This window comes from Neolamprologus multifasciatus, chromosome 1 (genome assembly GCF_963576455.1).
Source record: "Neolamprologus multifasciatus chromosome 1, fNeoMul1.2, whole genome shotgun sequence".
In the NCBI taxonomy this organism is placed as follows: Eukaryota; Metazoa; Chordata; class Actinopteri; order Cichliformes; family Cichlidae; genus Neolamprologus; species Neolamprologus multifasciatus.
In genome coordinates, this window is record NC_140439.1 from 36935764 (window position 1) to 36959996 (window position 24233).

At 44.4% G+C, this 24233-nt stretch overlaps 2 protein-coding genes and 1 long non-coding RNA gene across 11 annotated transcripts in view; 1 reads left to right on the forward strand and 2 right to left on the reverse strand.

Moving 5' to 3' along the window:
• vps13c (vacuolar protein sorting 13 homolog C) overlaps positions 1-24233 on the reverse strand; it is a 68246-nt gene that overhangs the window by 19794 nt on the left and 24219 nt on the right. For 5 of the 9 annotated variants that reach the window (XM_085182901.1, XM_085183120.1, XM_085182738.1 and 2 more), the window contains 36 exons: positions 23354-23521; positions 21101-21136; positions 17127-17431; positions 16713-16857; positions 16520-16628; positions 15751-15884; positions 14168-14324; positions 13967-14046; positions 13794-13853; positions 13201-13357; positions 12989-13108; positions 12805-12908; positions 11353-11520; positions 10758-11062; positions 10018-10165; positions 8775-8795; positions 8416-8554; positions 8056-8174; positions 7768-7934; positions 7191-7444; positions 6687-6913; positions 6328-6420; positions 5999-6232; positions 5783-5914; positions 5441-5530; positions 4991-5146; positions 4620-4884; positions 4368-4528; positions 4154-4275; positions 2527-2824; positions 1972-2361; positions 1479-1583; positions 1173-1322; positions 933-1058; positions 713-846; positions 289-415 (listed from right to left, as the gene is read on the reverse strand). In XM_085182901.1, the coding sequence (XP_085039027.1) occupies positions 289-415; positions 713-846; positions 933-1058; positions 1173-1322; positions 1479-1583; positions 1972-2361; positions 2527-2824; positions 4154-4275; positions 4368-4528; positions 4620-4884; positions 4991-5146; positions 5441-5530; positions 5783-5914; positions 5999-6232; positions 6328-6420; positions 6687-6913; positions 7191-7444; positions 7768-7934; positions 8056-8174; positions 8416-8554; positions 8775-8795; positions 10018-10165; positions 10758-11062; positions 11353-11520; positions 12805-12908; positions 12989-13108; positions 13201-13357; positions 13794-13853; positions 13967-14046; positions 14168-14324; positions 15751-15884; positions 16520-16628; positions 16713-16857; positions 17127-17431; positions 21101-21136; positions 23354-23521 (5706 nt within the window). The remainder of the gene's footprint in view (positions 1-288; positions 416-712; positions 847-932; positions 1059-1172; positions 1323-1478; positions 1584-1971; positions 2362-2526; positions 2825-4153; positions 4276-4367; positions 4529-4619; positions 4885-4990; positions 5147-5440; positions 5531-5782; positions 5915-5998; positions 6233-6327; positions 6421-6686; positions 6914-7190; positions 7445-7767; positions 7935-8055; positions 8175-8415; positions 8555-8774; positions 8796-10017; positions 10166-10757; positions 11063-11352; positions 11521-12804; positions 12909-12988; positions 13109-13200; positions 13358-13793; positions 13854-13966; positions 14047-14167; positions 14325-15750; positions 15885-16519; positions 16629-16712; positions 16858-17126; positions 17432-21100; positions 21137-23353; positions 23522-24233) is intronic. The other 4 variants (XM_085183344.1, XM_085183049.1, XM_085182975.1 and 1 more) reach the window with 3 other exon arrangements.
• LOC146526204 (uncharacterized) lies at positions 10252-10751 on the reverse strand. The gene is made up of 2 exons (XR_014869385.1): positions 10564-10751; positions 10252-10492 (listed from the first exon to the last, which is right to left on the reverse strand). It is a non-coding gene; the product is annotated as an uncharacterized LOC146526204 (long non-coding RNA).
• The window catches only part of agrp (agouti related neuropeptide), a 35488-nt gene continuing 33141 nt past the window's right edge, over positions 21887-24233 (forward strand). Inside the window, exon 1 of the mRNA XM_085131914.1 lies at positions 21887-22000. The gene's annotated coding sequence lies outside the window, so the exon portion shown is untranslated. The remainder of the gene's footprint in view (positions 22001-24233) is intronic.

The following is a 24233-nucleotide window of genomic DNA, read 5'->3' on the forward strand; positions in this document are numbered from 1 at the left end:
TTGACATTTTCAGGTTTGTTACTTTAGATTTCTTCAGTCACAACAAACCTGAAAAATTATTTTTCAGAGGATGAGGTTCAGCTGTTACAAAGACACAAAGGCATAGTTTCCCAGTAATATCTGGTTCTTCCACTGTTAATTAATAAGAGAGTCTCTGCCCAACCCTTTTCTGTGGGAAATCCTTTGATATGCGTTTCATCAAACCTCAATAGCAACTAAACAAAGCTCGACCTCCAGAATTGTCTCACCATGACACACAACAGTGTTTTCTTACAAAAAGAGTCTGACCTTCAGCAGATCCAGCTCTCCTGAATGATCCCGGCATTCCCAACGAAGCATGCGGACTCCTGTTGGGTCGTCCCACGCAAACCGTCGAGTCTCGCTGGGTTTCAACTCATGAAAGATGGATGAGGCGCTGAAAAGAAATGGCAAATAGCTGGGTTTCCACCAAGGTGTTTCACAAAGAGAAAATTAACTGAAATACAAATTTATTCAGCTTGAAATCAGGGAACTGACATGGAGTGACAACCAGAAACACAGAAAACAGGCAAAAAAAAGCCTTTAAGAGCTTTTTTTGTGGCCAAAAACCTGGAGCACCTCCAAGAATGCAGAAGTTAAGACAGAGTGTACCGTGTCAGATGAAAAAGTTACAGCTTTTAAACTCTGATAGGCTATAAAATAACATATATGTAGTAGTGTGTTGACCTCTGACCTCTGTTTATATCTGATGGTAGCCCAGGGCGTGTGGTTAACCAGCAGGGCAGGAGCTGCTCCTTCATAATAATCACTGAAGCTGATGACTGTGGAGTGATCGGAGAGGTTGACGTCCACGATGATCCCACCGCACTGAAAACATACACGCATTTAAAAATCTCCAAAATGTACTAAACTGTGAGAGTTCGTCCGATGTGTCTGGTGTAATGGACACTAACCATTTCCACTTTTAGCAGGGTGCCGTTGTCCTGTTTATTGAAGAAGAAGGATTGGGAGGTGGATTCAGACCCGACGACACGGACACACAACTTTCCCGAGCCATTCTCCGGCCACAGAGGGAGACACTGCGCCACAACAATCGAATTATAAGAATTATAATAACATAAGGAGTTTGGTAGTGACAATAAGGAAGACAGGTCCCTACAGCCTGTCTGTTCTAAAACTAGAAATTGATTCACCTCAGTGGAAGAGATGTAGTGCCACTTGGTTTGGCTGCTGACTTCTCCCACTTCTAGTTCATAAGACGACTTGTTGACCAGAGTGTAGAAAGGACTCATGGTGACGATCCTGGTTAGTTTAAAACTGCTCATCTGAATACTAACACCCACCTGCACACAGAGACAAGATCAGCTCACAGCGGATGATCATTTGAATCAACCCAGGAGAAGAATGTGACACATTCAAAAGCTCCACAGCAAGCCTGGTCTAATCCTCAGAAAGACAAAACAGGTTAAACAGTTTGATTAAAAGAGAAAAAAAGTTACCAAGAAGTCCATGTGGTTGGCGGGACAGCGAACGCAGCCATAACTTCCCACTGTGTCCAGAGAGAACCCGTCAGACCAGGAACTGGTGGAGACGCAAAGCTGGAGCTGATACAAAATATCAATGTGCAATAAATAAAACAGAAAATTACAAAGAAATTTTACAAAGAAAAAAATTATAATAAATATAATTTAATAATAATATAATATAATATAATAATAATAAATATAATAAAAATAATTTTACAAAAATAAAATTACAAAGAAAAATTACAGAAAATGTCTGGCTTTGTTTTTATCGTTTAAAAAAAAAAAAAAAAAAAAGAGTTAAAAAGGAAGCAGTGGTCAGAAAATAGAGGTCTGACCAGATCTAAATATACAGGAATAAAAAACGTACCTGGAAGCTTATAAAAGCATACAGGCTCGGATTGTGAACGCGCATTGTGAAAAAGTCTAAAGAAGAAAGGCTGGACATGTGTGTCCAGGTGTTTCTCACCTTGCACTTGCTGAACAGGTTTTTCTTCTTGAAGGAGAACAGGATGATGTCTCTGTAGTCGGCCGGGTGCTTGACGGATACGTCCTCGGCTTTGTACTGCAGCACTCGAGACGTTTTGTTGATGATCCAGTACGGACAGAAGAGCGACAGCAGCAGGCGGCTCGCCGTCCTCGTCACATGGACGTTAATGTCCACCGTCATGTTTATGTCCGAGTCGCAGGTGAGACATATGGCCAGGAACTCGGGCATTTCCTTTTCGATCCGAATGTGTCCGTGCCAGTCGCGTCCTTGATACCTCATCAGCACCAGCGACACGATCTCGCCTGAGACACGAGCGTTTAGGAGGTCTGACATGCTGCCTTCACGAAGCTCGCAGCTGTCTACTGAGCTCTGGGGATGCGACACATCAGGTCCGATCAGATTATTTTAGATCAGGTTAGTTTACATTTGTTTATAAAATAATAAAACATTTCTAACAAACAGATGTGAATATCTGCAAAGACTCTTTATTATTGCATTACTAAACCTTGATGGAGCTGTTAGGGTTAGGGTTACCTCCATCATGTAGCGAATGGTGTATGGCAGCAGGTTGCGTAGGGTAGCCATAGGATGGAGATGGATGACATAGGCGGGGTCCCAGTCCTCCTCTCCACAGCTGGTGATGTGTCGCAGGTCATCGGGGACGGCCAAAGTGCTGACCATGAGCGGCAGCAGGCTGCTTTCGGATGCGGGACACTGAAGCACCGACCTCACCTCTGAGCTACAGTGCACCTGCTCCTTCCAGGATATGCAGGTGGAAGATGGCGCGTACTGACCTGTCAGCTCTCCTGCTGGCTGCAAAAACAGCTGAGATCTGGAGGAAAGAGGAAGTAAAGACTCTCACCACCTCCGGAAGTCATGACGAGGCACCTGGAGCTGCTCAGATCCACAGGAACTCACAACAGCACCCAGAGAGTTTCAGGGACAAGATTGCACTTAAAGTGTCACAAATTCAGTTCGGAAAAAAGGATCTGCAACCAGAAGCTCGCCCATGTTGGCAAACCCTAATTTTGTAGATGTTCAGAGCAGCAGAGGATGTCTTCTATTGAGACAATCATTAAATCCACAAAGACTATGACTATGCTAACTAGAAAAATTTGCATTTCCTGCGAAAATGCTGTGTGGAGCCTTAACGCTGAAGATGTCTGCTGAAAAAAGCTGGAAAAGTTGAAAAGTTGCAAAAAGTTGTATGGTGGTGAAGAAACTGAAAATTCTGCTGAAAACAGGTCAAGAAGCAGAAATTTTTGCTGAAAAGTGGTGAAAAAAAAAATTGCCATGAGCAGGATTCGAAACTGGCCCTTCTGGTCTCAAGGCGGCTATTCATCTCACTGAGCCAAAGTCATTCTCACAAAGAAGAGGTGGAGAGACTGACAATTCTGCTGAAATGAGCAGAAGCTGCTGAGAATTGTGCTGATAAGAGTTGAAATGGCTGAAAACTTTGCAGAAAAGAGGTGAATCAGCAGAATTTCTGCTGAAAATAGTTTTTTCTGAAAACAGCTGAGATTTGTGCTGATAAGAGGTGAAAAGGTTGAGAATTTTGCAGAAGAGGTGAATAAGCAGAATTTGGGCTGAAAAGAGGTGAAAATTCTGAAAATTCTGCTGAAAATAGGTTTTTGCTGAAAACAGCTGAAAAAGCTGGGATTTGTGCTGAAAAGTGGTGAAAAAACTGAAAATTCTGCTGAAAAGGGGTGAAAAAGCTAAAAATTTGTGTTGAAAACAGTTAAAAAAGTTTAACTGTGAACTGCAAAAATTGTTGCCATAAGCGGGATTTGAACCCGGGCCTCCCAGTCTGAGAACGGCTGCTCATCTCACTGAGCTAAAACACAGCTCAGCCCGGCGAGCAGAAATAACTGACCACATTGATAATGTGTTCCATTCATTTCAATGGGCAAAAATATTGCAAAAAAAATTCAATATCTCAAAAAGTATAGAAGCTATGAGCACCAAAAGATATAGCCGGCATTAGCAGAAATAGCAGAATTTTTTAAGATTTGAACGGCGAAAATCGGATAAAAACTGTGGGACTAGTTCCACGGCGAAAAATGTACGGAAGCGACAGGAATAATAAATTTTTTTATTTGTTTATTGTGTGGATGCCCTTAAACAGTCTCTCGAACACCTGAAGAAGGTGGTGTGATTCTACCTGTAAGTTTCTAAGGTGACATGAAACTCCGTCTTGGGTTCGGCCTGTCCAATAACCTGCAGAGCTCTGGTTTGTGGAGAGTACTTGAGGATGGTGAATGGCACCGAGAAGTGATTTTTTATCTAAAAACACAAACAAAAGTTGCCTCTAAATAAACCTGTCCTGCTTTTCTAATCACAATATCGGCTTTATTTAGAGCGTCTGTGGTTCAGACCTGCAGCGGCGAGCGAACCGTGATGACCTTGTTGCCTTCGTTGGCGTCAATCTGCAACAGCACAGATATGGCCTCCTGCAGATTCGGGCCGCGGATGTTGTAGAGGCGTCGACCCGGTTTGTCCACAGGGATGTTGGCGATCTCGCTGTATCCTGAGGGCACTGTATGGGGAGAGAAATAACACATCTCCAATCGCAAGCTTAGCATAAGACAACGCGCAGCACCAACAGAGAACGAGTGGGAACGTCTGACCGATGGTGAGGTTGAACAGGCAGCTCTCTTGCCGCTGGAGAGCTGAAAGTTTGCCTCTGGATGCTGGTTCGAACACTGAGTGCTCCAGTTCCATGTTCTGATCCACCGGCAACTCGTGGAGCTTTCCCTGCCCCGCAGATCCCACCAGTCTCAAGTTAGAACTGTGCTCCACAATGAAGGGAATTCCCAGAGAGTTTCTAATAGTGAATGGCGCCTTCTCCTTCAGAGAGTAATCAAAGGTGGAAGTCGTTCCCTCCGAGAACGCCTGATCAAAACACAGCAAAGGAAAAGGGCACTCAGCGATTCAACACAAAGTCGATTAGAAGTGATATTACAGCATCAGTCAGACACAAAATGAAGCTGTTCTGTACCTTGGCGAGGTTTTGGAAAACGTTGAGGCAGCACTTGGAGACGGTGACATTCATGGTGTCTTTGGAGCAGATGCTAACGACAGTGCGAGGTTCAGGAAGGAATATGAAGTCATCTCCGTGAACGGGGCTTTTGTCATGGATTGGGTTGTTCTTCATCTGCAGGAGCAAAAACAGCATCACTAAGTTCATCAGCCTTCAGCCGATCGTTGCTGGGAATTTTATTCCATTTAAAAACTCATTGAGGGTTTTCAAAGTTCTGCAGTGGGACAGCAGGTGATCCGATTCACCTTCATTCCACCTTTAAATGGCAGATTACAGACGTGCCAATCAGCTCTTACACCTGTAATATTAAGGACTTCAGGGAATTGCTTTGCTGTGGGACATTTACTGGAGTGTGACATTGTGTAGCTGTCATAATAATCACACAAAGTTCATTAAGAGCAGCTTTACCTCGAACTCCAGGTTCCACCTTCGTCTGCCGCCGTCGACTCGTTCCAGCAGAGGCTCCCACACCGCGTGAGTCTCATTAAAGTAATTCACCTGGGAACAGATGACACACTTGGTTTTTTTTTTTCACTGAGCACAGCAGCTGCGATAACTCAGCTGTCAGAGAGATTTTTGTCTTTCTGGAATATATCAGCCTTTCCCTTCCAATGGCGTCAACACCTTCGTTGGTAGGGATGAACACATGAACAATGTTCTTAAATACTCCTCAGCTAAAACTAAAGTTAGGAGCCTTGAATATATGACACGAGTTTCAGGATCAGGTCTGAATCCAGGTTGAGTTCTTACTTCAAGCGTCATATCAGCTTTCAGCTGTAGCAGCGAAGACCAGTTTTTGGCTGAACCATTGAAGGAGGACTCGGCCAGCAGCAGAGGGACTGTTCGATGACCCAAACCGGACTCAAGAGTCACCTGTACAACCTGAGGGCCAACAACAGCTCGTCAAAAAGAAGCAAACCTTCTTTAAAGTTTTACAATGAACGTTCTGCGAAGACGCCGTGGTACCTTGACTTCGACGCCAAAGCTCTCCCCTTCATTTCGTCCGTCCGGTTCTCTGAAGCTCTCGGTGACCTCGGTGGCCTGGTCCACTCCCAGGAACCAGTAGTTACAGTTGTAGATGTTCATGACCGACCACAGGTCACTGACATCGGGCTTCGATGCCTCGCACTGTTGATCCTTCTGCTTTGCCGTCATGGCGGCTGTTATCGTTGTCACGGTGTTGAGGATGAACGGTGAAATCTGCAGATGAACGACACACTGGTGATGAGTTCACTGACAGTCGGGAAATCACCGCGTTCAGAGAAGCAACACATTATAAATCCATAAATAAATACCTTAATTATGATTTCCTCCACTGTCACGGAGCCCCTCAGTGGCTGATTGGGGTGAGCTTTGGTTTCCAAGGTGACCGAACAAGGTCTCAGTACCTTTTGGATAGAGCCAGACTGAAACCTTTAATCATGTTTGTTCATCTCTCATTACTTATCACATTTTCTTCCCCTACAGTAAGACACTTTTCAGTTAATCTGTTACCCGACTCATATTTTTAAGGGTAATGCAGTAAAATGGTTTTATTCCCAGTCAACAATTCCAAAACGCTGTGGGTTTAAATGTGTCTGACATATCAAAAAACAGAACTGATATAACAGTGAGTGAAGAATCTACAAACTGCAAAAAACAAGCAGACTCTTACGGTGGTGACAGCCTTGTCCTCTTTGTTTTGGATGAAGGGGCAGGCGAGGACCTTCAGCTCCCTCAGGTTGGCTCTCATGTTCTGTGTGCCGTCCTCCTCGGCCTGTAGTGTGAAGTCGCACTGAAACGAGGCCACGAGAGCTGGGGCGTCGGCCTTCATCAGGTTGGCCACGAACACCACCTCTGGGTCCACCACCACTGCTCGAAGTCGAGTCTTCACTGTGGAGGCTGCAGAGAGAAAACAGTCTTGTGTTCTCGCTTTGTGATTCTGAATGGTCGTCTTTAGCTTGAAGCTCTGAATACTTGGAAACATCAATTTTGTTCTCATTGCTAAATCAGATAAAGTAGATCATGATCTCGCCATTCAGTGGTCAAAAGTGTAGGCTGGGCTCCCTGCTGCAGTTGTAGACTAACCCTTTCTGGATTCTTTTAATATTCCTGTTGATACAGTAGATATACTCAATCCCCCCGCCTCTCCGGTTGGGGTCTGGTGTCCCGATCTTACCAGTCTTGGGGTCGGCTCGTGGTTCAGTGGTCTGTCTCAGCTGCAGTCTGTCGCTCGGTGCAGAGGTGGCGGGTGGAGCCGAACTCTGCGGCAGAGCCTGCAGGAAGAAATCTCCGACGGCCATCAGAAACTCCACGCTTGCACAGAGATAGAGCTTCTGCAGAACGGCCACCACCTCCCGTTCTGCTGCGCTCTGCCGGTACGTCACGTCGATCGTGACCCCTGAGCTCTCTTCGTCTCTCTGCTTCACCATCCTGCAGCAAGTTAACACAATGTGTGATCACTGACTGGTAACAGCCAATTAACTATACTGCAGTGCATGTTAACAGCAGTATGATCCTGCCGATTGATTGTAAATGTTACAAAATGTTGTGGGACCCTAAAAACCATCTGTGGGAACAGGTAAAGGAGGCAGACTGGATATGGATCATATTCACTGTGCAGTGTGATCTGACTATTTCTTCTTCTTCTCTGAAAAACAACTACAGACTATTTGATGAAGAACTCCATCAGTGATAGATCACGTCATCAACAAAACAGTCAGACAGACACAAAGCAGAGATCATTTGACTCTTACCGCGAGGTGACCCTCTCCATGCCGGTCCTCAGGTCGTCCAGCGTGCAGGCAGTCAGCACCGTGCTCACCTCCATGCTGCCATTGTTTAGGATCTTCCCTGAAGTTTTTAGCAAGTGTAGGGCAAATTCTCCCAGTCTGAGGTCCTGCTGGTTCTGGAGATCTGAGGACTGGGAACAGGGACAACAGTCAGGAAGAATAACTAACATTTACTTGCTTACTCCAACCACTGGACGAATACCGTCCCCCAGATATCAGCTTCTTTTCACGTCCTTGTTGTTTCTAACTGACCTGTTTGGGGTCGAGGTACAGAACCAGACCAAGAGACTCGATGTTGAAGTTAAACTTGACAGTCTCCAAAGTTTCATCATCCTCTTCACTGTGGCTCACAGTCACCTTTCCAGAACCACCTGAGCAATCAGGACAAAGATCACATCAACAAAACGGCAAGAAACCTTAAAGTGGATCCATTACACTCATTAACAATATTTTTATTCTTGGACTTTCGAGCAGCCTAGCTTGATTTAGGGTTCAAAATAATCCTGGTCTATCTTATATCAGATACATCAGATACAGTCAGATACAGTAACCAGACAAATATCAGGGTTCAACTCTGGATGAGTGAAGATCTGAACATAAACTCAATCGGACCTGTCGGGGTGGCTCCAGTTGCTCGGACCTGCAGACTGGTCTCCTGCCGGGCTGCGGCGGGCTCCGGGCTTCCGGCCTCTCCCAGATTCTCCATCAGGATCCTGAGCACCACCTTCAGGTCGTCTTGACTGAGCTTCACCTGCACAGACGCATCAGTCACTACTCAGTCTGTCTACAGCTGTGACTAGAATGAGGCTACGGCTAAAGGCTGCTAGCCTAGCCTAAACCTGCGTCCTTATTGGAGGTGTCTACGGAGACTACAGACCACAACAAACAAACTGCATCCAGCTTCCAAGTAAAAGACGAGACCAGCAACAATATAACTCTACAGAGAGGACTGTCCTCAGGGGAAACTGTACCTTTGGTGGTTTACTTGTCGACTGGTTGTAAAAACAAGAATAAAATCATTAGTGGAATTTCTGACTTATTTTATTCTATTGAGGAAGATTATTGCATACGTCTTAAAACACCAACCATACTGTACAGTAGGGCTGCCACAAACGATTATTTTGATAGTTGACTAGTCACCGATTATTTTTGCGATTAGTCGACTAATCAGATCATCATCCATTGGACTTAAAACATATAGATTACTGCACCAGCAGAATCTGCTCTTATATAACTATCATTAGCTTACAGCTTTAAGTGTTTAAGGTATGTGCTAACTAAAAATAAAGACAAGATGATAGTTTATTAAATTTTAATGAAATTTGCAGATTGTTTCAGTGAAGTTTAATAAACTCCTTGCTATCTAAAATATAACAGGACACCGGAATAAATTCTCGAGCATCTCACACTTCTGATAATCAGCTGTCTGCTTGATGTTTATTCAGCTGTGTAAAAACTATAACTTTAATCTCAGCCAAACCGATTTACTCAGGAACAAATAAAATACTAAAAAAAGCCAAACAATAACATTTTTAAGTTATCTAAGTGACTTATATATGTTTAACCTGAGTAGCGAAAGACAGCGGTGGGTTTGAAAACTATTTGCCGGGAGTCCGGTGTTCTCACGGCTCTAGCGAGCCTAGCCCCCGGCTAGCTATCGAGCTAGTGGCTAACAGACGTCTCCGAAAACGTCGGAGCGCTTTTTAAAATATGTGGCGTCTTGATAAACCGAGCAGATATTTGAGGTTTACACAGCTACATTCTCGCCTGAAAATATGTTAAACGTTTATTTTGTGACCCAGAAAGAATAATAAGAGTAATATTAAAACTAACTAGCTGCCGCCATTGTTGGAAACTGAGCTGGGCTGCGCTATGAATTCTGGGACAGCTTCTTCTTCTTCGGGGTTTAACGGCAGCTGGCATCCTTGTACATGCAGTGCTGCCATCTTCTGTTCCAGTCCGTTATTACACTCTTAAATCCTACTACTTATTCCTGCGTCTTTTGTGATCTTACAAAGCTTCAAACGACGCGTCAACTATTAAATCAGTCGTCGACGATTTTGATAGTCGACATAATCGTGACTAGTCGACTAATCGTGGCAGCCCTACTGTACAGCTACACTGTTTTTATATCGTCTTGTAATCTGGGAAAGATTTTTGGTTACAAGTTTAATAATGTAACAAGCATACATGTTAACTTCCTCTTCCTCCTACCTTCATGGGTTTCAGATCTCCATCGATCTCCACAGCAGCCATCTTCTTGTACCAGGAAGCTGCCAGGTTTCTCTTGATGTTCAGGTGCAGGTTGACCGGTTCAAGCAGCTCTCTGCTAGGTTGGTTTGAGTCAGGCTCTAAGCTTGTCCTGGGCCACAACAGGAAGGAGTCAATGTGCTTACAGGAGAAACTAATCAAAGTCTGCATATAAAACAAAAGCTTCCCCTTCAAAGCTTTCTGCTTGTGCACCTTTTTTCAAGCATGACCACAATATCCTTGGGATTCCTGATCTGACTACTTGCACATGCAGTTTCATCCTTTTTCTCAGATTGACCTGCAAACTTCACTGTTTTAACACAAAGGAGAGGCGCCAAGATTCAGGTGGCCAGATTGGGTCTTCCTTCCTGCATGTCTGTGGAGGTTCTCAGTCATTAAAGGTTACGGTAGTCTTAGGAGCTTAAAAAGACATGGAAACCTCTCACATCTTATCCAAGGTTTCCTTCAGCTTTAAAACTTTTAAAAACTGAAGAAGCTTCTTGGTGAAACAGGCTTAAAGAAGTCCAGTCGCATCTTTTTACGCTCCTGAGACTTCCTTTAAGGTCCTATTCTAAGAACAGATTTCATTACTGACATTAAGGATTTCAGTATTCAGATTCTTTCATCTCACTTTGTAAAATCTTAATTAACACCATTAACCTTTCTGACTGTGGATCAAGTCTTTGAGGCTTTGTTTCACTGACCTGGAGAGTTTCACCTTCGTCAGCTGGACGTCCATGTTGTCGATGACGGCTGGCAGCGGACATCCTGTGACATCCAGCAGAGAGAAGCTGTTCCCAACAGTAATCAGACCCAGGTCCACCTCCAGAGCGTTGTTGGAGGTGGAGGACTGTGGTATGATGATGACTGGGGCCTTAAGGTTGATGTCCATGGACAGACGGAAGCTCTTCTGGGCGAAGTCACGAACGCTGGACGCGGCCTTCTCCGCTGCCTGAGCCGTCGCGGCGCTCAGAGCTTCTTTAGCGGTCTGGAAGTTGTTGGTGAAATTCTGCAAGAAAATTAAAAAACAAACAAACAGTTTTCTTCAGTCCAGTAGTGACTATTCATTGCACTCTTCTCAGATGTTTTAAATATCACTGGATCCAGGTTTCTTTTTGCATTTCTTCTCATTGGCAAAAATTAAAAAGAATAAAAGAAAACTCACAACATTAATACCGAGAAAGAAAAACAAATCAAACTGGAGGGAACACAAATAACAAAGCAGAGTGCAGGTAAGCTGCTCGGGTCAAACTAAAAACAGCTCTACAAACTAACTTTCAATCATCACGTGTGACTCACCAGCAGGGACATGAAGAACCTGTGCAGGTAAACCACCTGGATGCAGCCCACGTTTAACTTCACTTTGCCGTCAGTTTTGGAGGTGTCGGCGTAGCCCGCGCCCTCTGTGGCGTTAGGGGTCAGACTCATGCTGAAGCTGAACACCTCGTGACCCACGATGGAGATGGCCTGAAGCATAATCAGAGGGGAACTGTTAGCTCACACACAAACACAAACACAAGAGGGCAGGACGATCTAAAGCAGTCCGGGGGTATCAGGGTCTGAAGACGTTATCAGTTTTGACACAATGGAGTGAAGCATTCTTATTAGGGATGCACCGATACCACTTTTTTGGAAACGAGTACGAGTACTTGCATTTCAGTACTCGCCGATATCGATACAGATACAGAGTACTTAATAAAAACATGATTTAAATTTGCAGGTAACAGCTTTAGTCCTATAATTTAACAAAAAACAAACAAGAGACTAGTTTGGAATTAAGAACATTTATTTAAAATGAAAAGCATGTTGTATGCAACATATTACAGAATAAATAATTATGAAAAAACAAATTTTAATTTTAAATTTGTTCGTCTGTTTCTCTGTTTAGAAGTCTCACTAGCACAGTCACAGCTGGGATGACATCAGAGGCTAGTGCGTCGTAGCTGCTCACTTTTTTAGTTAGTTCCTCAAAGGGGGCGAGGATGGCAACAGTCGTCTCCATAAGAGCCCATTGGTGAGCGGTGAGATAGTCAGGGAGTTCGTGCTCGGACACGCCCAGCACTCGCTTTTGCTCGATGAGGGATTGGAGCATGTAATACGTGCTGTTCCAGCGCGTCTGTACGTCCTGCTGCAGTCTCTTTATTGGCTGGTTGAGCTGTCCCTGAATGTCCTCGAGGCGGGAGTAGGCTAAGGCGGAGTGTTTAAAATGCCCAACTATTTTCCGTCCCACTGCTATAGCATCAGCTATGCTCCTCTGTGCTAATAAGCGTGGGTAAATAAGCGTGGGTAAATAAGCGTGGGTAAACTCTTTGTACTCGTTGTCGTGTTGGGATTTTGGTGCTTGATTAAATTGCTTGTGTTAAATGCGCTACCTTTAGAGCCTCTGGACAATTTCGCTGAGCACAATTTGCAGTCCGCCTTTGTTTTCGCGTCTTCGTTCACTTTGAAATAGTTACACACGGCTGATATGTCTCGCCTCGCCTTCTCCCAGCTCTGAGCTGCAGCCGGGACCTGGGGGCGGGCACTCTGGGCCTGGGGGCGGGCACTCGGGGCTTGGGGGCGGGCACTCAGCGCCTGTGATTAACCCCTTACATGCCGCTCAAACATAGACAGGTCTCAGACCGTGGTATCGGTCCTCGGTATCGGGGGACTTTTAACGAGTACGAGTACTTTAGAAAATGTGGTATCGAGGCCGATACCCGATACTGGTATCGGTGCATCCCTAATTCTTATATAAGACAACTTACTGACCTTCTTGTGGAAGCTTTTGGGATCAACGTTTAGAACAATGAAGTCTCGCAGGCCGCCTGATATATGAGTCTGAGGTCCTTGCATCAGCAGCGAGCCATTAATACCTGAGGAACACAGCAGGCGTGTTACATCAGGTTTGGTAGTGAAAACTCACAGAAAACAAAATTCAGCTCCGATTCAGCACCTTGGATCTTGATGTCGGCCATGTTGCACAACTGGTCGCACACTAGGACGTTGAAGGCCCCGAGATCCATGACCACCTTCAGGTCTGTGACCTGAGAGTCTACAGGTGACACCAGGGCAGCTGCAGGAGAAAGATAATACATGACGCTGAGTTTTAAGTCAGACTCATTATACCTGTGTGGGTGTGTGTGTGTGCGTGCATGTGTTACTGACTGGACTTCGCAGAAACCGTCTTATCCTCCGTCTTTGGTCGGACTTCTTTCTCTGGAGATGGAACGCCGCCGCCAGATGACAACGCCGTCGACAGGAAGTTAATGGCTGACAGCAGAGCTTCGGTGTGAAGCATGACGTCGAGTGAGGTGAAAGTCACCTACGACCCAAGAGGAAAGCTGATGCATTTCAGTGGTTCTCAAAAATGTGCAACACCTGGGTGTGACAGATCTTAGTCCCGTGGTGCCACGTTCATCACTGGTATTTTATTAAGTTACTTTTCCCTGTTCTACCTCTCGTCACAAATACAGGTTTTGTTGTTAGACAGCGTAGAGAGGCATTCATAGAAAGAACAGGCTCAAATCTATCAGAACAGGATGACGTGACGTGGAGCTTTTTTTGTGTCTGTGTTGTAAATTTGAGTAAAACGTGGCTGATGCAGTGTGAAAATGCTGCACACAACACAGACAAATCCACCTGGTAACACTAAATCTGTGCAAACAGGGCTAAAGTCAAGCTTGCATTTCCTTCAACACGACCATGAGATGTGCAGAGATGATGCTGTACTGATCTGCAGGTGATGAACTATGACTCACATTGATCAGCTGCTCGGTGTTTTTGTAGACGGTGGAGAAGTTTGGTCCGGCACGGTCGGCCTGATGAAACAAACAGGCTGATTAAAAACTGCTGAATCTCAAACTGTCGACCCCACACGTTGTTCTCGCCTCCACCTCCCGTGCATGAACAGGTAATCACATGGTGACCTCACCTTACAATACTCCACTTTGAGCAGTTCAGCTCCAGACGCGACTGAAGAGCTGATGAGGCACAGCGGCTCCCCACTTGAGTCTAAACCAGAAGAGACCAAAGCAGTCACATCACTTACATGTTTGACCGCACACGCACAACCAAAGAAACCAGTACAGACACACTTGTGTCAGTAAACCCTGGTGTGCTGTAACGCTCTGACCTTTGAACTCGAGGCACTTCAGGGCAATTTTTCGGATGTATGTTGCTGCGCACATGTCGTATTTTCTGACTTTTGTGTTAATTCCCATGTTGGCGACGTGAAAGACCAGGAAAGGGGACTCCTTCTGTTCCTTTGGCTTTTTCAGAGTCAGAAGCACCTTAAGAGAAGTAGCAGAAAACACATTCAGACGACAGCAGAGCGCCAACATGTTGGAGCAACAATGAATGCAAAATTTTGTATCTCTTCAGATACAGAATGTTCTTTCAGACTCTCTAAAGCAGGGGTGGGCAACTCCAGGCTTCGAGGGCCGGTGTCCCTGCAGGGTTTAGATGTGTCCTTGATCCAACACAGCTGATTTAAATGGCTAAATTAGCTCCTCAATAGGGCTGCCACAAACGATTATTTTGATAGTGGACTAGTCACCGATTATTTTTGCGATTAGTCGACTAATCAGATCATCATCCATTGGACGTAAAACATACAGCTTATTGCACCAGCAGAATCTGCTCTTATATAACTATCATTAGCTTACAATTTTAAGTGTTTAAGGTCTGTGCTAACTAAAAATAAAGACAAGATGATAGTTTATTAAATTTTAATGAAATTTGCAGATTGTTTCGGTGAAGTTTAATAAACTCCTTGCTATCTAAAATATAACAGGACACCGGAGTATATTCTCAAGCATCTCACACGTCTGATAATCAGTTGTCTGCTTGAAGTTTATTCAGCTGTGTAAAAACTATAACTTTAATCTCAGCCAAACCGATTTACTCAGGAACAAATAAAATACTGAAAAAAGTCAAACAATAACATTTTTAAGTTATCTAAATGACTTATATGTTTAACCTGAGTAGCGAAAGACAGCGGTGGGTTTGAAAAGATCTGCCGGGAGTCCGGTGTTCTCACGGCTCTAGTGAGCCTAGCCCCCGGCTAACTATCGAGCTAGTGGGTAACAGACGTCTCCGAAAACGTTGGAGCGCTTTTGAAAATATGTGGTGTCTTGATAAACTGAGCAGATATTTGAGGTTTACACAGCTACATTCAAGCCTGAAAATATGTTAAACGTTTATTTTGTGACCCAGAAAGAATAATAAGAGTAATATTAAAACTAACTAGCTGCCGCCATTGTTGGAAACTGAGCTGGGCTGCGCTACTTCTTCTTCTTTGGGGTTTAACGGCAGCTGGCATCCTTGTACATGCAGTGCTGCCATCTTCTGTTTCAGTCCGTTATTACACTCTTAAATCCTACTACTTATTCCTGCGTCTTTTGTGATCTTACAAAGCTTCAAACGACACGTCGACTATTAAATCAGTCATCGACAATTTTGATAGTCGACATAATCGTGACTAGTCGACTAATCGTGGCAGCCCTACTCCTCAACATGTCCTGAAGTTCTCCAGAGGCCTGGTAACGAACTAATCATTTGATTCAGGTGTGTTGACCCAAGGTGAGATCTAAAACCTGCAGGACACCGGCCCTCGAGGCCTGGAGTTGCCCATCCCTGCTCTAAAGTCCCCACAGACTGATGTTCTCTTGAAACAGAGGAAAAGTGAGTCAGACTGAGCTCTGGCAGATTTTGTACCTCTTCCACTTCAAAGTTGAGGAGAACGCTGATGGTGTTTTCATTCTGAATTCCATTGGTTGCGGCCACAGCACCATAAGATGCTGGTGGTAATGACACCACATCTACCAGCTGCTCTGCAAGCTCTGCTTTCTCTGTGTGATTAAAAAACACACACATGTGTTCAGATCTTCTTTTTCATGTCTCACTAATTGAAGTATCGACCAAGTTCTTGCATAATAACCGTGCGTCATGGCCACTCAAACTCAAACTTTGCTGTTAGAGCGACCCGACTTTAACACTAGTGATAAATGAACTTTAACTGAAATGCTCTGAGGGAGGATGCTCATGCCATTGTGTGTGCAGTTTCAATGCCCAGAAAAAGTAAATACTGGTCTCCACCCGCCACCACCTGCTCACCAGATTTGGGTCCCTGCAGCTCTGGCCTTTCGCTGAATGAACCAGACACCATTTTATTGTACAGATGAAAGAAGGTAGTACTAGATATTTGTTTAATTTGCAAGTCATAGAACATAACATTCGCCCTATGACAGCTGGGATAGGCTCCAGCGCCCCCCGAGACCCTGAAAAGGATAAGCGGAAGCGAATGGATGGATGGATGGAGAACATAACATGGTTAAAACTTGCTCCTGGGTTCTTCACAGTACTGGAGTAAAGATCTGGTTAAGTCCAAAGATAATCACTTCAGCTGTGTCTGAATTTACAAGCTGAAAACGACTTTTCTCCAACTTATTTCATTTCCCATCATGTGCTGTGAGAGTGAACTGACCTTGGGCCACCTGTCTCTTCACATCCATGCTGTGCTCTTTGTTCCCCTCTCCAATGTTCTCTACTAGAATCTTCATCAGTACACCAAGATCTTCCTCACCCAGACTCATCTGATGGATACACAATAAAGATTTATGTCTCACTCTGCAGAGTCTGAATCCTGGTTCAGCCAACAGAAAACAAGAGAGACCTACATTTAGGGACCGGAGCACTCCCTGGACCTGGACTCCGGGAATCTTAGAGAACCAGGAAGCAGCCAGGTTTCGGGTGACAAGCAGCTCCAGGTTGATTGGCTGAAGGATCTCGATGTCGGGCAGAGAGTCTCGCTTCCGTGTGGTTCTGAAAGCACCGTGGAATCTGTTTTTATCTACTGGACCAGCTAAGAGGAGAAACATTTCCCATCTACTGGTGTGTACGAAGACGCCAAGCGATGAAGAGAACTGGATGCAATCAGTGCATTGGTACCGTTTCTACCCATTTCTAAGTCCCAGTGAGGTCTAAACAACCTGAGTTTAGCTGGATTTAAACCAACAAACACAATTAAGCAAAAGCAGAACTGTTTCCATCCCTGCTCACAGTCAGTGTATTCACATTTCTTCTGTTGTTACCTGGACAGTTTCAGCTGCGTCAGCTGGACATCCATCTTCTCCACCACAGCCGGCAGAGGGAAACCCTCCGCCGGCTGCAGAGAGAAGCTGTTTCCCACCGTGATCAGACCCAGATCCACCACCACAGCATTACAGGAGGTGGAGGACTGGGGGATGATGATGAGTGGGGCCTTCAGCTTGATGTCCATGGACAAACGGAAACTCTTCTGGGCGAAGTCTCGAACACTCGACGCGGCCTTCTCCGCTGCCTGAGCCGTCGCGGCGCTCAGAGCTTCTTTAGCGGTCTGGAAGTTGTCGACGAACATCTGAAGAACAAAAGCAATCAGGTGTGAGATGACAGACTCCCCAGATGTGGAGTAGACTTCGAGAGACGCCATGAAGGAGCAAGTCAGAGGGCCAATGTGAGGAGTTCACTGTGTGCACAGGTTCATTTCTGTTTCACAAACCTTCACAGGGATATGAACCTCGTGCTGATGGCAGGCTTTAAAGTCGCTGCGTTTACACACCAGCTGGCACTTGAAATCAGGAGTTGAAACCGAGACGTGGAAACTACATTAGTTACTCTCCAAAAGTTGATTCTGTTCATCTGGACGTAGCGTTTTCTGGGAGAAACGTTTCGTCACTCATCCAGGTGACTTCTTCAGTCTCAGCTGACTGCAGGTTTCCCCAATCTTATAAACAGGACATTTGCATAATGACTGAAACCAGCCGACTGAAGGAACAATGGGCTGTGAGGTCAGTTCCTTAATCATAATTATGCAAATTCTCATGACCAACATGATTTCCATCAGTAATGGGGGACATCTAAAAGCTGACGTGTACCGTAAACCTACACATACGGATCAGTATCTAAGGTTTGACTCTCATCATCCACTGGAGCACAAACTGGGTGTAATCAGGACGCTACGACACAGAGCGAACACCATCCCCACTGACGCAGCGGCCAGGGAGGCAGAAGAACAGCACATCAAGAAGGCCCTGAGTAAATGTGGTTATCCCAGCTGGACTTTTGTCAAAGCTGGGAAGGCACCTAAAGAAAGCTCCAGCCGATCCAGGAGAGAAGGACAACCGCTGCCTAAGTGAAAACCTGTAGTGATCCAATATGTGTCAGGAGTATCAGAACAGTTGAGACACATTTTTTCTAAACACCGGGTTTCTGTGGCGTTTAAACCCAAAAACACGCTGCGCCAAAAATTGGTCCATCCCAAGGATCGGGTCCCCCGACACAAACAGAGTAACATAGTGTATGCTGTTAAGTGCAGGAGGATTGTCAGGATTTATACATCGGGGAAACCAAACAACCTCTGGCGAAGCGGATGGCACAACACAGAAGAGCTACCTCGTCAGGCCAGGACTCTGCAGTCTATTTACACCTACAGGCCAGTGGACACTCTTTCAGTGAGGAGGATGTAACATCCTGGACAGGGAGGAACGCTGGTTTGAGGGCGGAGTCAAGGAGGCCATTTACGTGAAAAGGGAAAGACCATCTCTGAATCGAGGAGGGGGCCTAAGGGTACATCTTTGGCCATCTTACATGCTGTGATTGCAGCCATTCCCCAAATCTGTGAATGGTACTCATGACCATTGATCAGTGGGTTTTGGTCAGTGGTTGTTGATCAATGGTCATGAGAATTTGCATAATTCTGATTAAGGAACTGACCTCACAGCCCATTGTTCCTTCAGTGGGCTGGTTTCAGTCATTATGCAAATGTACTGTTTATAAGATTGAAACCTGCAGTCAGCTGAGACTGAAGAAGTCACTTGGATGAGTGATGAAACGTTTCTCCCACAAAACGCTACGTCCAGATGAACAGAATCAACTTTTGGAGATTTATTTTCCTGGATGATTGAGATGCATCAAGACATACATTAGTTACGTTTTTTGAACATTTTTAATATTGTAAATATCGAGCTGAGTGTAGAAGTCAAAAGGTTCATATCACGACTGACGTATGAAACAAGAATGAAAGTCAAACCCGTTTTAAGGAGACGTCACACAGGCAAAGGTCATGTGACTGACGGGGGGGGGGGGGTGGCAGTGAGGGTGTGGGGGGATGATGAGGGCAGCTGAGTGATTTGCATAGCACATATGGAGGACGTGAGCTCTGATTACTGTCAGATGTTGTGCATGAAAAGCATTCCTTCTTCTGTCATCTCTCCCTGTGTCCGTGCTCACTCTGCCAAACATTCAGAGCAGTTGTTTTGACCATCTCCTGGTCTCAGACGGGTGGCGCTCAGGGTTTTGAGTGACTTCCTGTCTCATGTGCTTTGTTTCAGTAACAGTTTGGTGGAATTTTGGTCAAATGTGCAAACTGGACTGTTAGCTATCCTACAAATTTCTGTGTCACGCAGGTGGGGTTTACTTTTATACTGCAGAAATCAGATTGTTGACACACCCTAAAGACATCCATAAAATTGCACTGACAACAAATATAATCGCACAATATGATAACTACACCGTACGTCTGGCCTCTTGGCCTGGTTGCTCTTGGAAAAGAGATTTTACCTGGATAAACAAAAGGGTAATGAAATAATAAAAATTAAAAGTAGCGTTTTAGAAAAATGAAAGTGAAGCAAGCCCTGTGCAGTTTTGTGAAAGCCAACAGCTATTTTGCAACACTGGGTTGAGCTCAGGCTTTGTTAAAAGACTGAAATGTGTTTCCTGGTTCTTAACCCTTTAAGACCTACCATAGAACCAAGTCCGCCAGAGCTTATATTATAGTTTTACATGCTGTGGAGCCATTTTTGGGAGCATTTCAAGGTGCTATACATCAATACAACCATTATAGCCCAGATTTTAATAATATGTCTGCATTAAGTGCATAGTAATTACACAAATTGCAAAAAAGTGCAATTAACTACAAAAATTTTTTAAATTTGCACAAAATAGTTTGGAAACTATTTTGAGTGTCTTCATAGTTTTATATTTGAACTATACCAATTTTTATATACTGCAGGAAAAACGAAAATAAATATTATAATGCAAATTTGCAAAAAAGCAGCATATGCATCAAAATAAACTATTTCCAGCAGTGCAATATGAGTCCTAAGCATCCCAGAAACGACACAAAGTCAGAAAGTCAAACATAACTTTTAAAAACACCAGTATAGGCTCATGAGGCCCTGATGGTAGAAAAACTACATTTCCGCGAAAATGACGTCACTTCCGGTTTCGGGCAGGTAATGGCGGACATGCAAAATGTCCGCCATTACGGTAGAAAGTGTTACGAACAGCTGATCGGATCGGCAAAGCTGTTTCTGGAATATTATGTTTTTGTTGCTGCAAGCGCTTTTTATGCAGTTTTTGCAAAGTTATATGTTGAAGGAAACTGTGACCGAGGACAAGCTGATGGCATAAGATGTAAGTACAACTCCTCCGGTTTCATATGCAAAAAAAATTACTGCGCTAGCTCACGTGGTTGCAGAGCTACCGGGATTTAAAAATAGTTACGCAAAACAGAGCGTGCCCGCTCCAACCGGCTTTAAAGGGTTAAACATATGAATAGTTTTCCCTTATTTACTTCTTTTGATATTTTAATTTATAAAAATAAACTGGTTCCAAATAGATGATGCATTATAGTCCGTTAATCATCATTTTGTTGATGAGTTAAGGATAATGTGTCATGGGAGGTCAGACGTATTCATATTTTCTAAAGTTATGAAATGAGAAATAAATACAGATGTGATGAGAAGCTGATCAAAGAAAGCATGAGCAGAGAATATATTCAAAGTTGTCTGTTTGTCACTTCCCTTCTCCCTCAAAGTTAAACCTTGTCACATCGCGTCATTCAGATTAACCCGAGTCTACGACCAACAAGCAGAAGGTAGAGACGGGGGTTAATCCGCTCACAGAGACAGGGTCCCTCTGGGACGTTAAACCTGATGATATTTAAGGTGGGGGTGCAGCGGTGTTGTCGAGTGAAGCTAAAGCAGAAGGTTTAGTGCAGTTCAGAGGTGCATGCTGGATGCTGTACCTCGTCACCAGATGTATACTGAAAGCTAAAAGAAGCCTGCAAGAACAAAACACATCAACAAGACAAGAAAGATGAGAGACAACGAACTGCAGAGAAAGGTCATGCAACAGGGAACAAGACATCTCTGATTTGACTCTACAGTACACACAGCTACAAACACATCAGAGTTTAAACTAAATGATTCCCGACGACTGTCCTGCAGACATTACAGTGACAGCTGCAGGCAATCAAAAGCAACTCAACACATAGAGTACAATACAGTTTCATTTCACAGTGACATGGAGCCAATTTCTGTCCATCCCTACTCACACTCACTCATTTCACAGAGGTCAACCACATGGAATGAAGTTCGAAATTAACTTATCAAAAGGTTGGAGTGGGTTTATAAACCACCAGGAGCAGCAGCGGTTGTGTTCTGATATGGAGGAGACTTCAAACACTTACAGAGGGACGTTTAATGCAATAATCTCACAATAAATGAAATCACTTGCATGTAATTATCTCCTGTTCTTCAGAATGAAAAGGCAAAGCAGAGAATTTTGGAAATTCTGCAAATAGCTTGAATAGGAAACAGAAGGTTTTTTTTCTAGCAAGTGAAGCACAAAATCCTAATACAGCCGTCTGATAGTTGCATAAACTCTCTCATGAATGTCTCTGTTCCTGGTAGAATTCAACAAAGGCAAAGTAATAGAGTTTAAAAGAGGCAAAAAAATCGTATATATAGTATATTATATTCTTATAAGTATAAGTGCTTTATTGATATCCTAGAGCAGGGGTGGGCAACTCCAGGCCTCGATGGCCGGTGTCCTGCAGGTTTTAGATCTCACCCTGGGTCAACACACCTGAATCACAGGATTAGTTCGTTACCAGGCCTCTGGAGAACTTCAGGACATGTTGGCTGTATCCCAATTCAGGGTCTGCAGCCTTAAAGGCCGCATTTTAATGACGATTACGTCACAGCGACGCGACGAAGGCTGTCCCAATTCGAAGGCTGCTCGAAATGCGGCCCTCAAATGCGTCCTTCATTTCCCTGAATTTTAAGGACGTGGCGGTGTAGACTTCGTGGCCCAACATATCCCAGAATGCATAGCGCGGCGGTGGGTGTGGATAATTTTGCCGAAAAAAAAACGGCGGATGAGGGGCGCCGAAGAGTAAACTTTAAGTAAGTACTCAATATGATGTCACTTATTTATGTCCAAATGTTTAATAACGAAGAACATTAAAACATTACTGTTGGCCACATGTCAGCAAAGTCATGTGACATTAGTGACGTTTGTTGGTTTGTTGGTTTTAAAGCCTTTACTTTAAAATATACGCCGTTCAATAGCTGAGCTTAATCAGAGAATGATCAAAGCTCATGTAGAAACAAACAAACAAATGAACAAAAGATTTTCTCCTTCATTTCTGTCAAACAAAGCTGTATGAAACGTTTCCAGCTGTTAGTATCATGGTTGCTAGGCAACCTGGGCAGCGCGACGGAGGCTAGACCGTCCCATTTCACAAGCCTCGCACTTCCGGCCTTAGTGGTCTTTGAGTACGCGGCCCTTGAGGATCGTTGAGGCTGCGTACTTTAAGGCTGCAGACCCTGAATTGGGATACAGCCCCTGAGGAGGTCATTTAGCCATTCGAATCAGCTGTGATGGCTCAAGGACACATCTAAAACCTGCAGGATACCGGCCGCGCTGATCACAGAGTGGCTGGGTGTAGAAGGGCGGAGCCGATTAGATTTGGGCCACAGTGTGTTACAGATAATATAACATAGGTTGATTAGGAAGCATGTCAGACTGTTCACGGTATCCTGCTGCAGACGTCACCTGAAACTGCAGATGTGTGAGCGTGGACTGCTGGATCATAGAGGACATTGGCCACAAACAGACAAGGCAAAGACTAGTTCTGTAGTTAGTGACTGTGTTAAGTTGAAGAGCACAGAAACAAAAGCAACACACTCACAACAAATGAAGGAAATTAATACTTCGAAATAGGAATCTGAGAAGCCAAATGAAAGAAAGAGCCCACATCGCATTTAAACACTGAAATGTGTTTAAAACTGAAACGTGTTCAAGACTAAAAGTGTGTGTGTCCATGTGTCCATTGCATGTGTTTGTGTATTTATACATTAACCTATAAGCACCATCACAATCAGGAGGGCAACCGTAACCAGGAGCCCAACGGCCTCCACACAGAGACAACAGTCATCTGGCTTTTTAGGTGTGGAGAAGTTTCTCCTGTGTGGAGAAGTATGACGCTCCTTACCAGCAGAGACATGAGGAACTTGTGCAGGTAGACGATATGGATGCAGCCCAGGCGCAGGGTGACCTTCCCGTCCACCTTCGACATGTCGCCGTAGCCGTCACCCTCGGTTGCCCCGGGATACAGAGAGAGTTTGAAGCTGAACACCTCCTCACCCACGATGGACACTGCCTGCAGGGTGAAGAAAAGACCACAGCGGCGCTTTCCATGACTCGAGACAGAGTACAGAACTTATCCTAGTCCTAAAAGATCCCAGCTGACTTCTTACAGAAAAACAAAGACACTTAAGTGCACACAAACTTCTAAAGTAGCTTCTTTGTCTGGACTCAAGGCAGAAAGCAGATCTGATCATATATTGTGGCACGTGTACTGTTAGCATGACAGATGCTCATGCTTCAGACTGCTTGAAAACCTCTGCTTTCGACAGCTAATATTCACTCCTGGGTCTGCACGACATCAGTGAGAATGGATCTCTCTGTTATGGTTGTCTCAGGGAACCAGCTGTGGCTGACAGAACAGCAGCCGGATCCACATGCTGATGCTGCAGAAAGCTGGCCTTAAAGGAAGGGCAGTTAAGCAGCTTGTTTCAGGCTCATAAAGGGATGCAGGATTTTATAGTGCGAGTAATAAAAAACAACCTTAGTGGAGTTCAAGGATGAAAATATAGAGCTGGAAATGAGTAATCCACTTGAAATCAATGTTAAACATCCTACTTAATGATCTGAGAAGTCTGTCTTTCTACTGTCTTTAGAATAGAATACAATAGAAAGCCTTTTATTGTCACTATACACATGTACAATGAGATACAAAGCATCTCCTACTGTGAGCAGACCTGCGGGAAAGAAAGGGGGGGTGAGCTGCACAGTTTTGCATCACTACATAA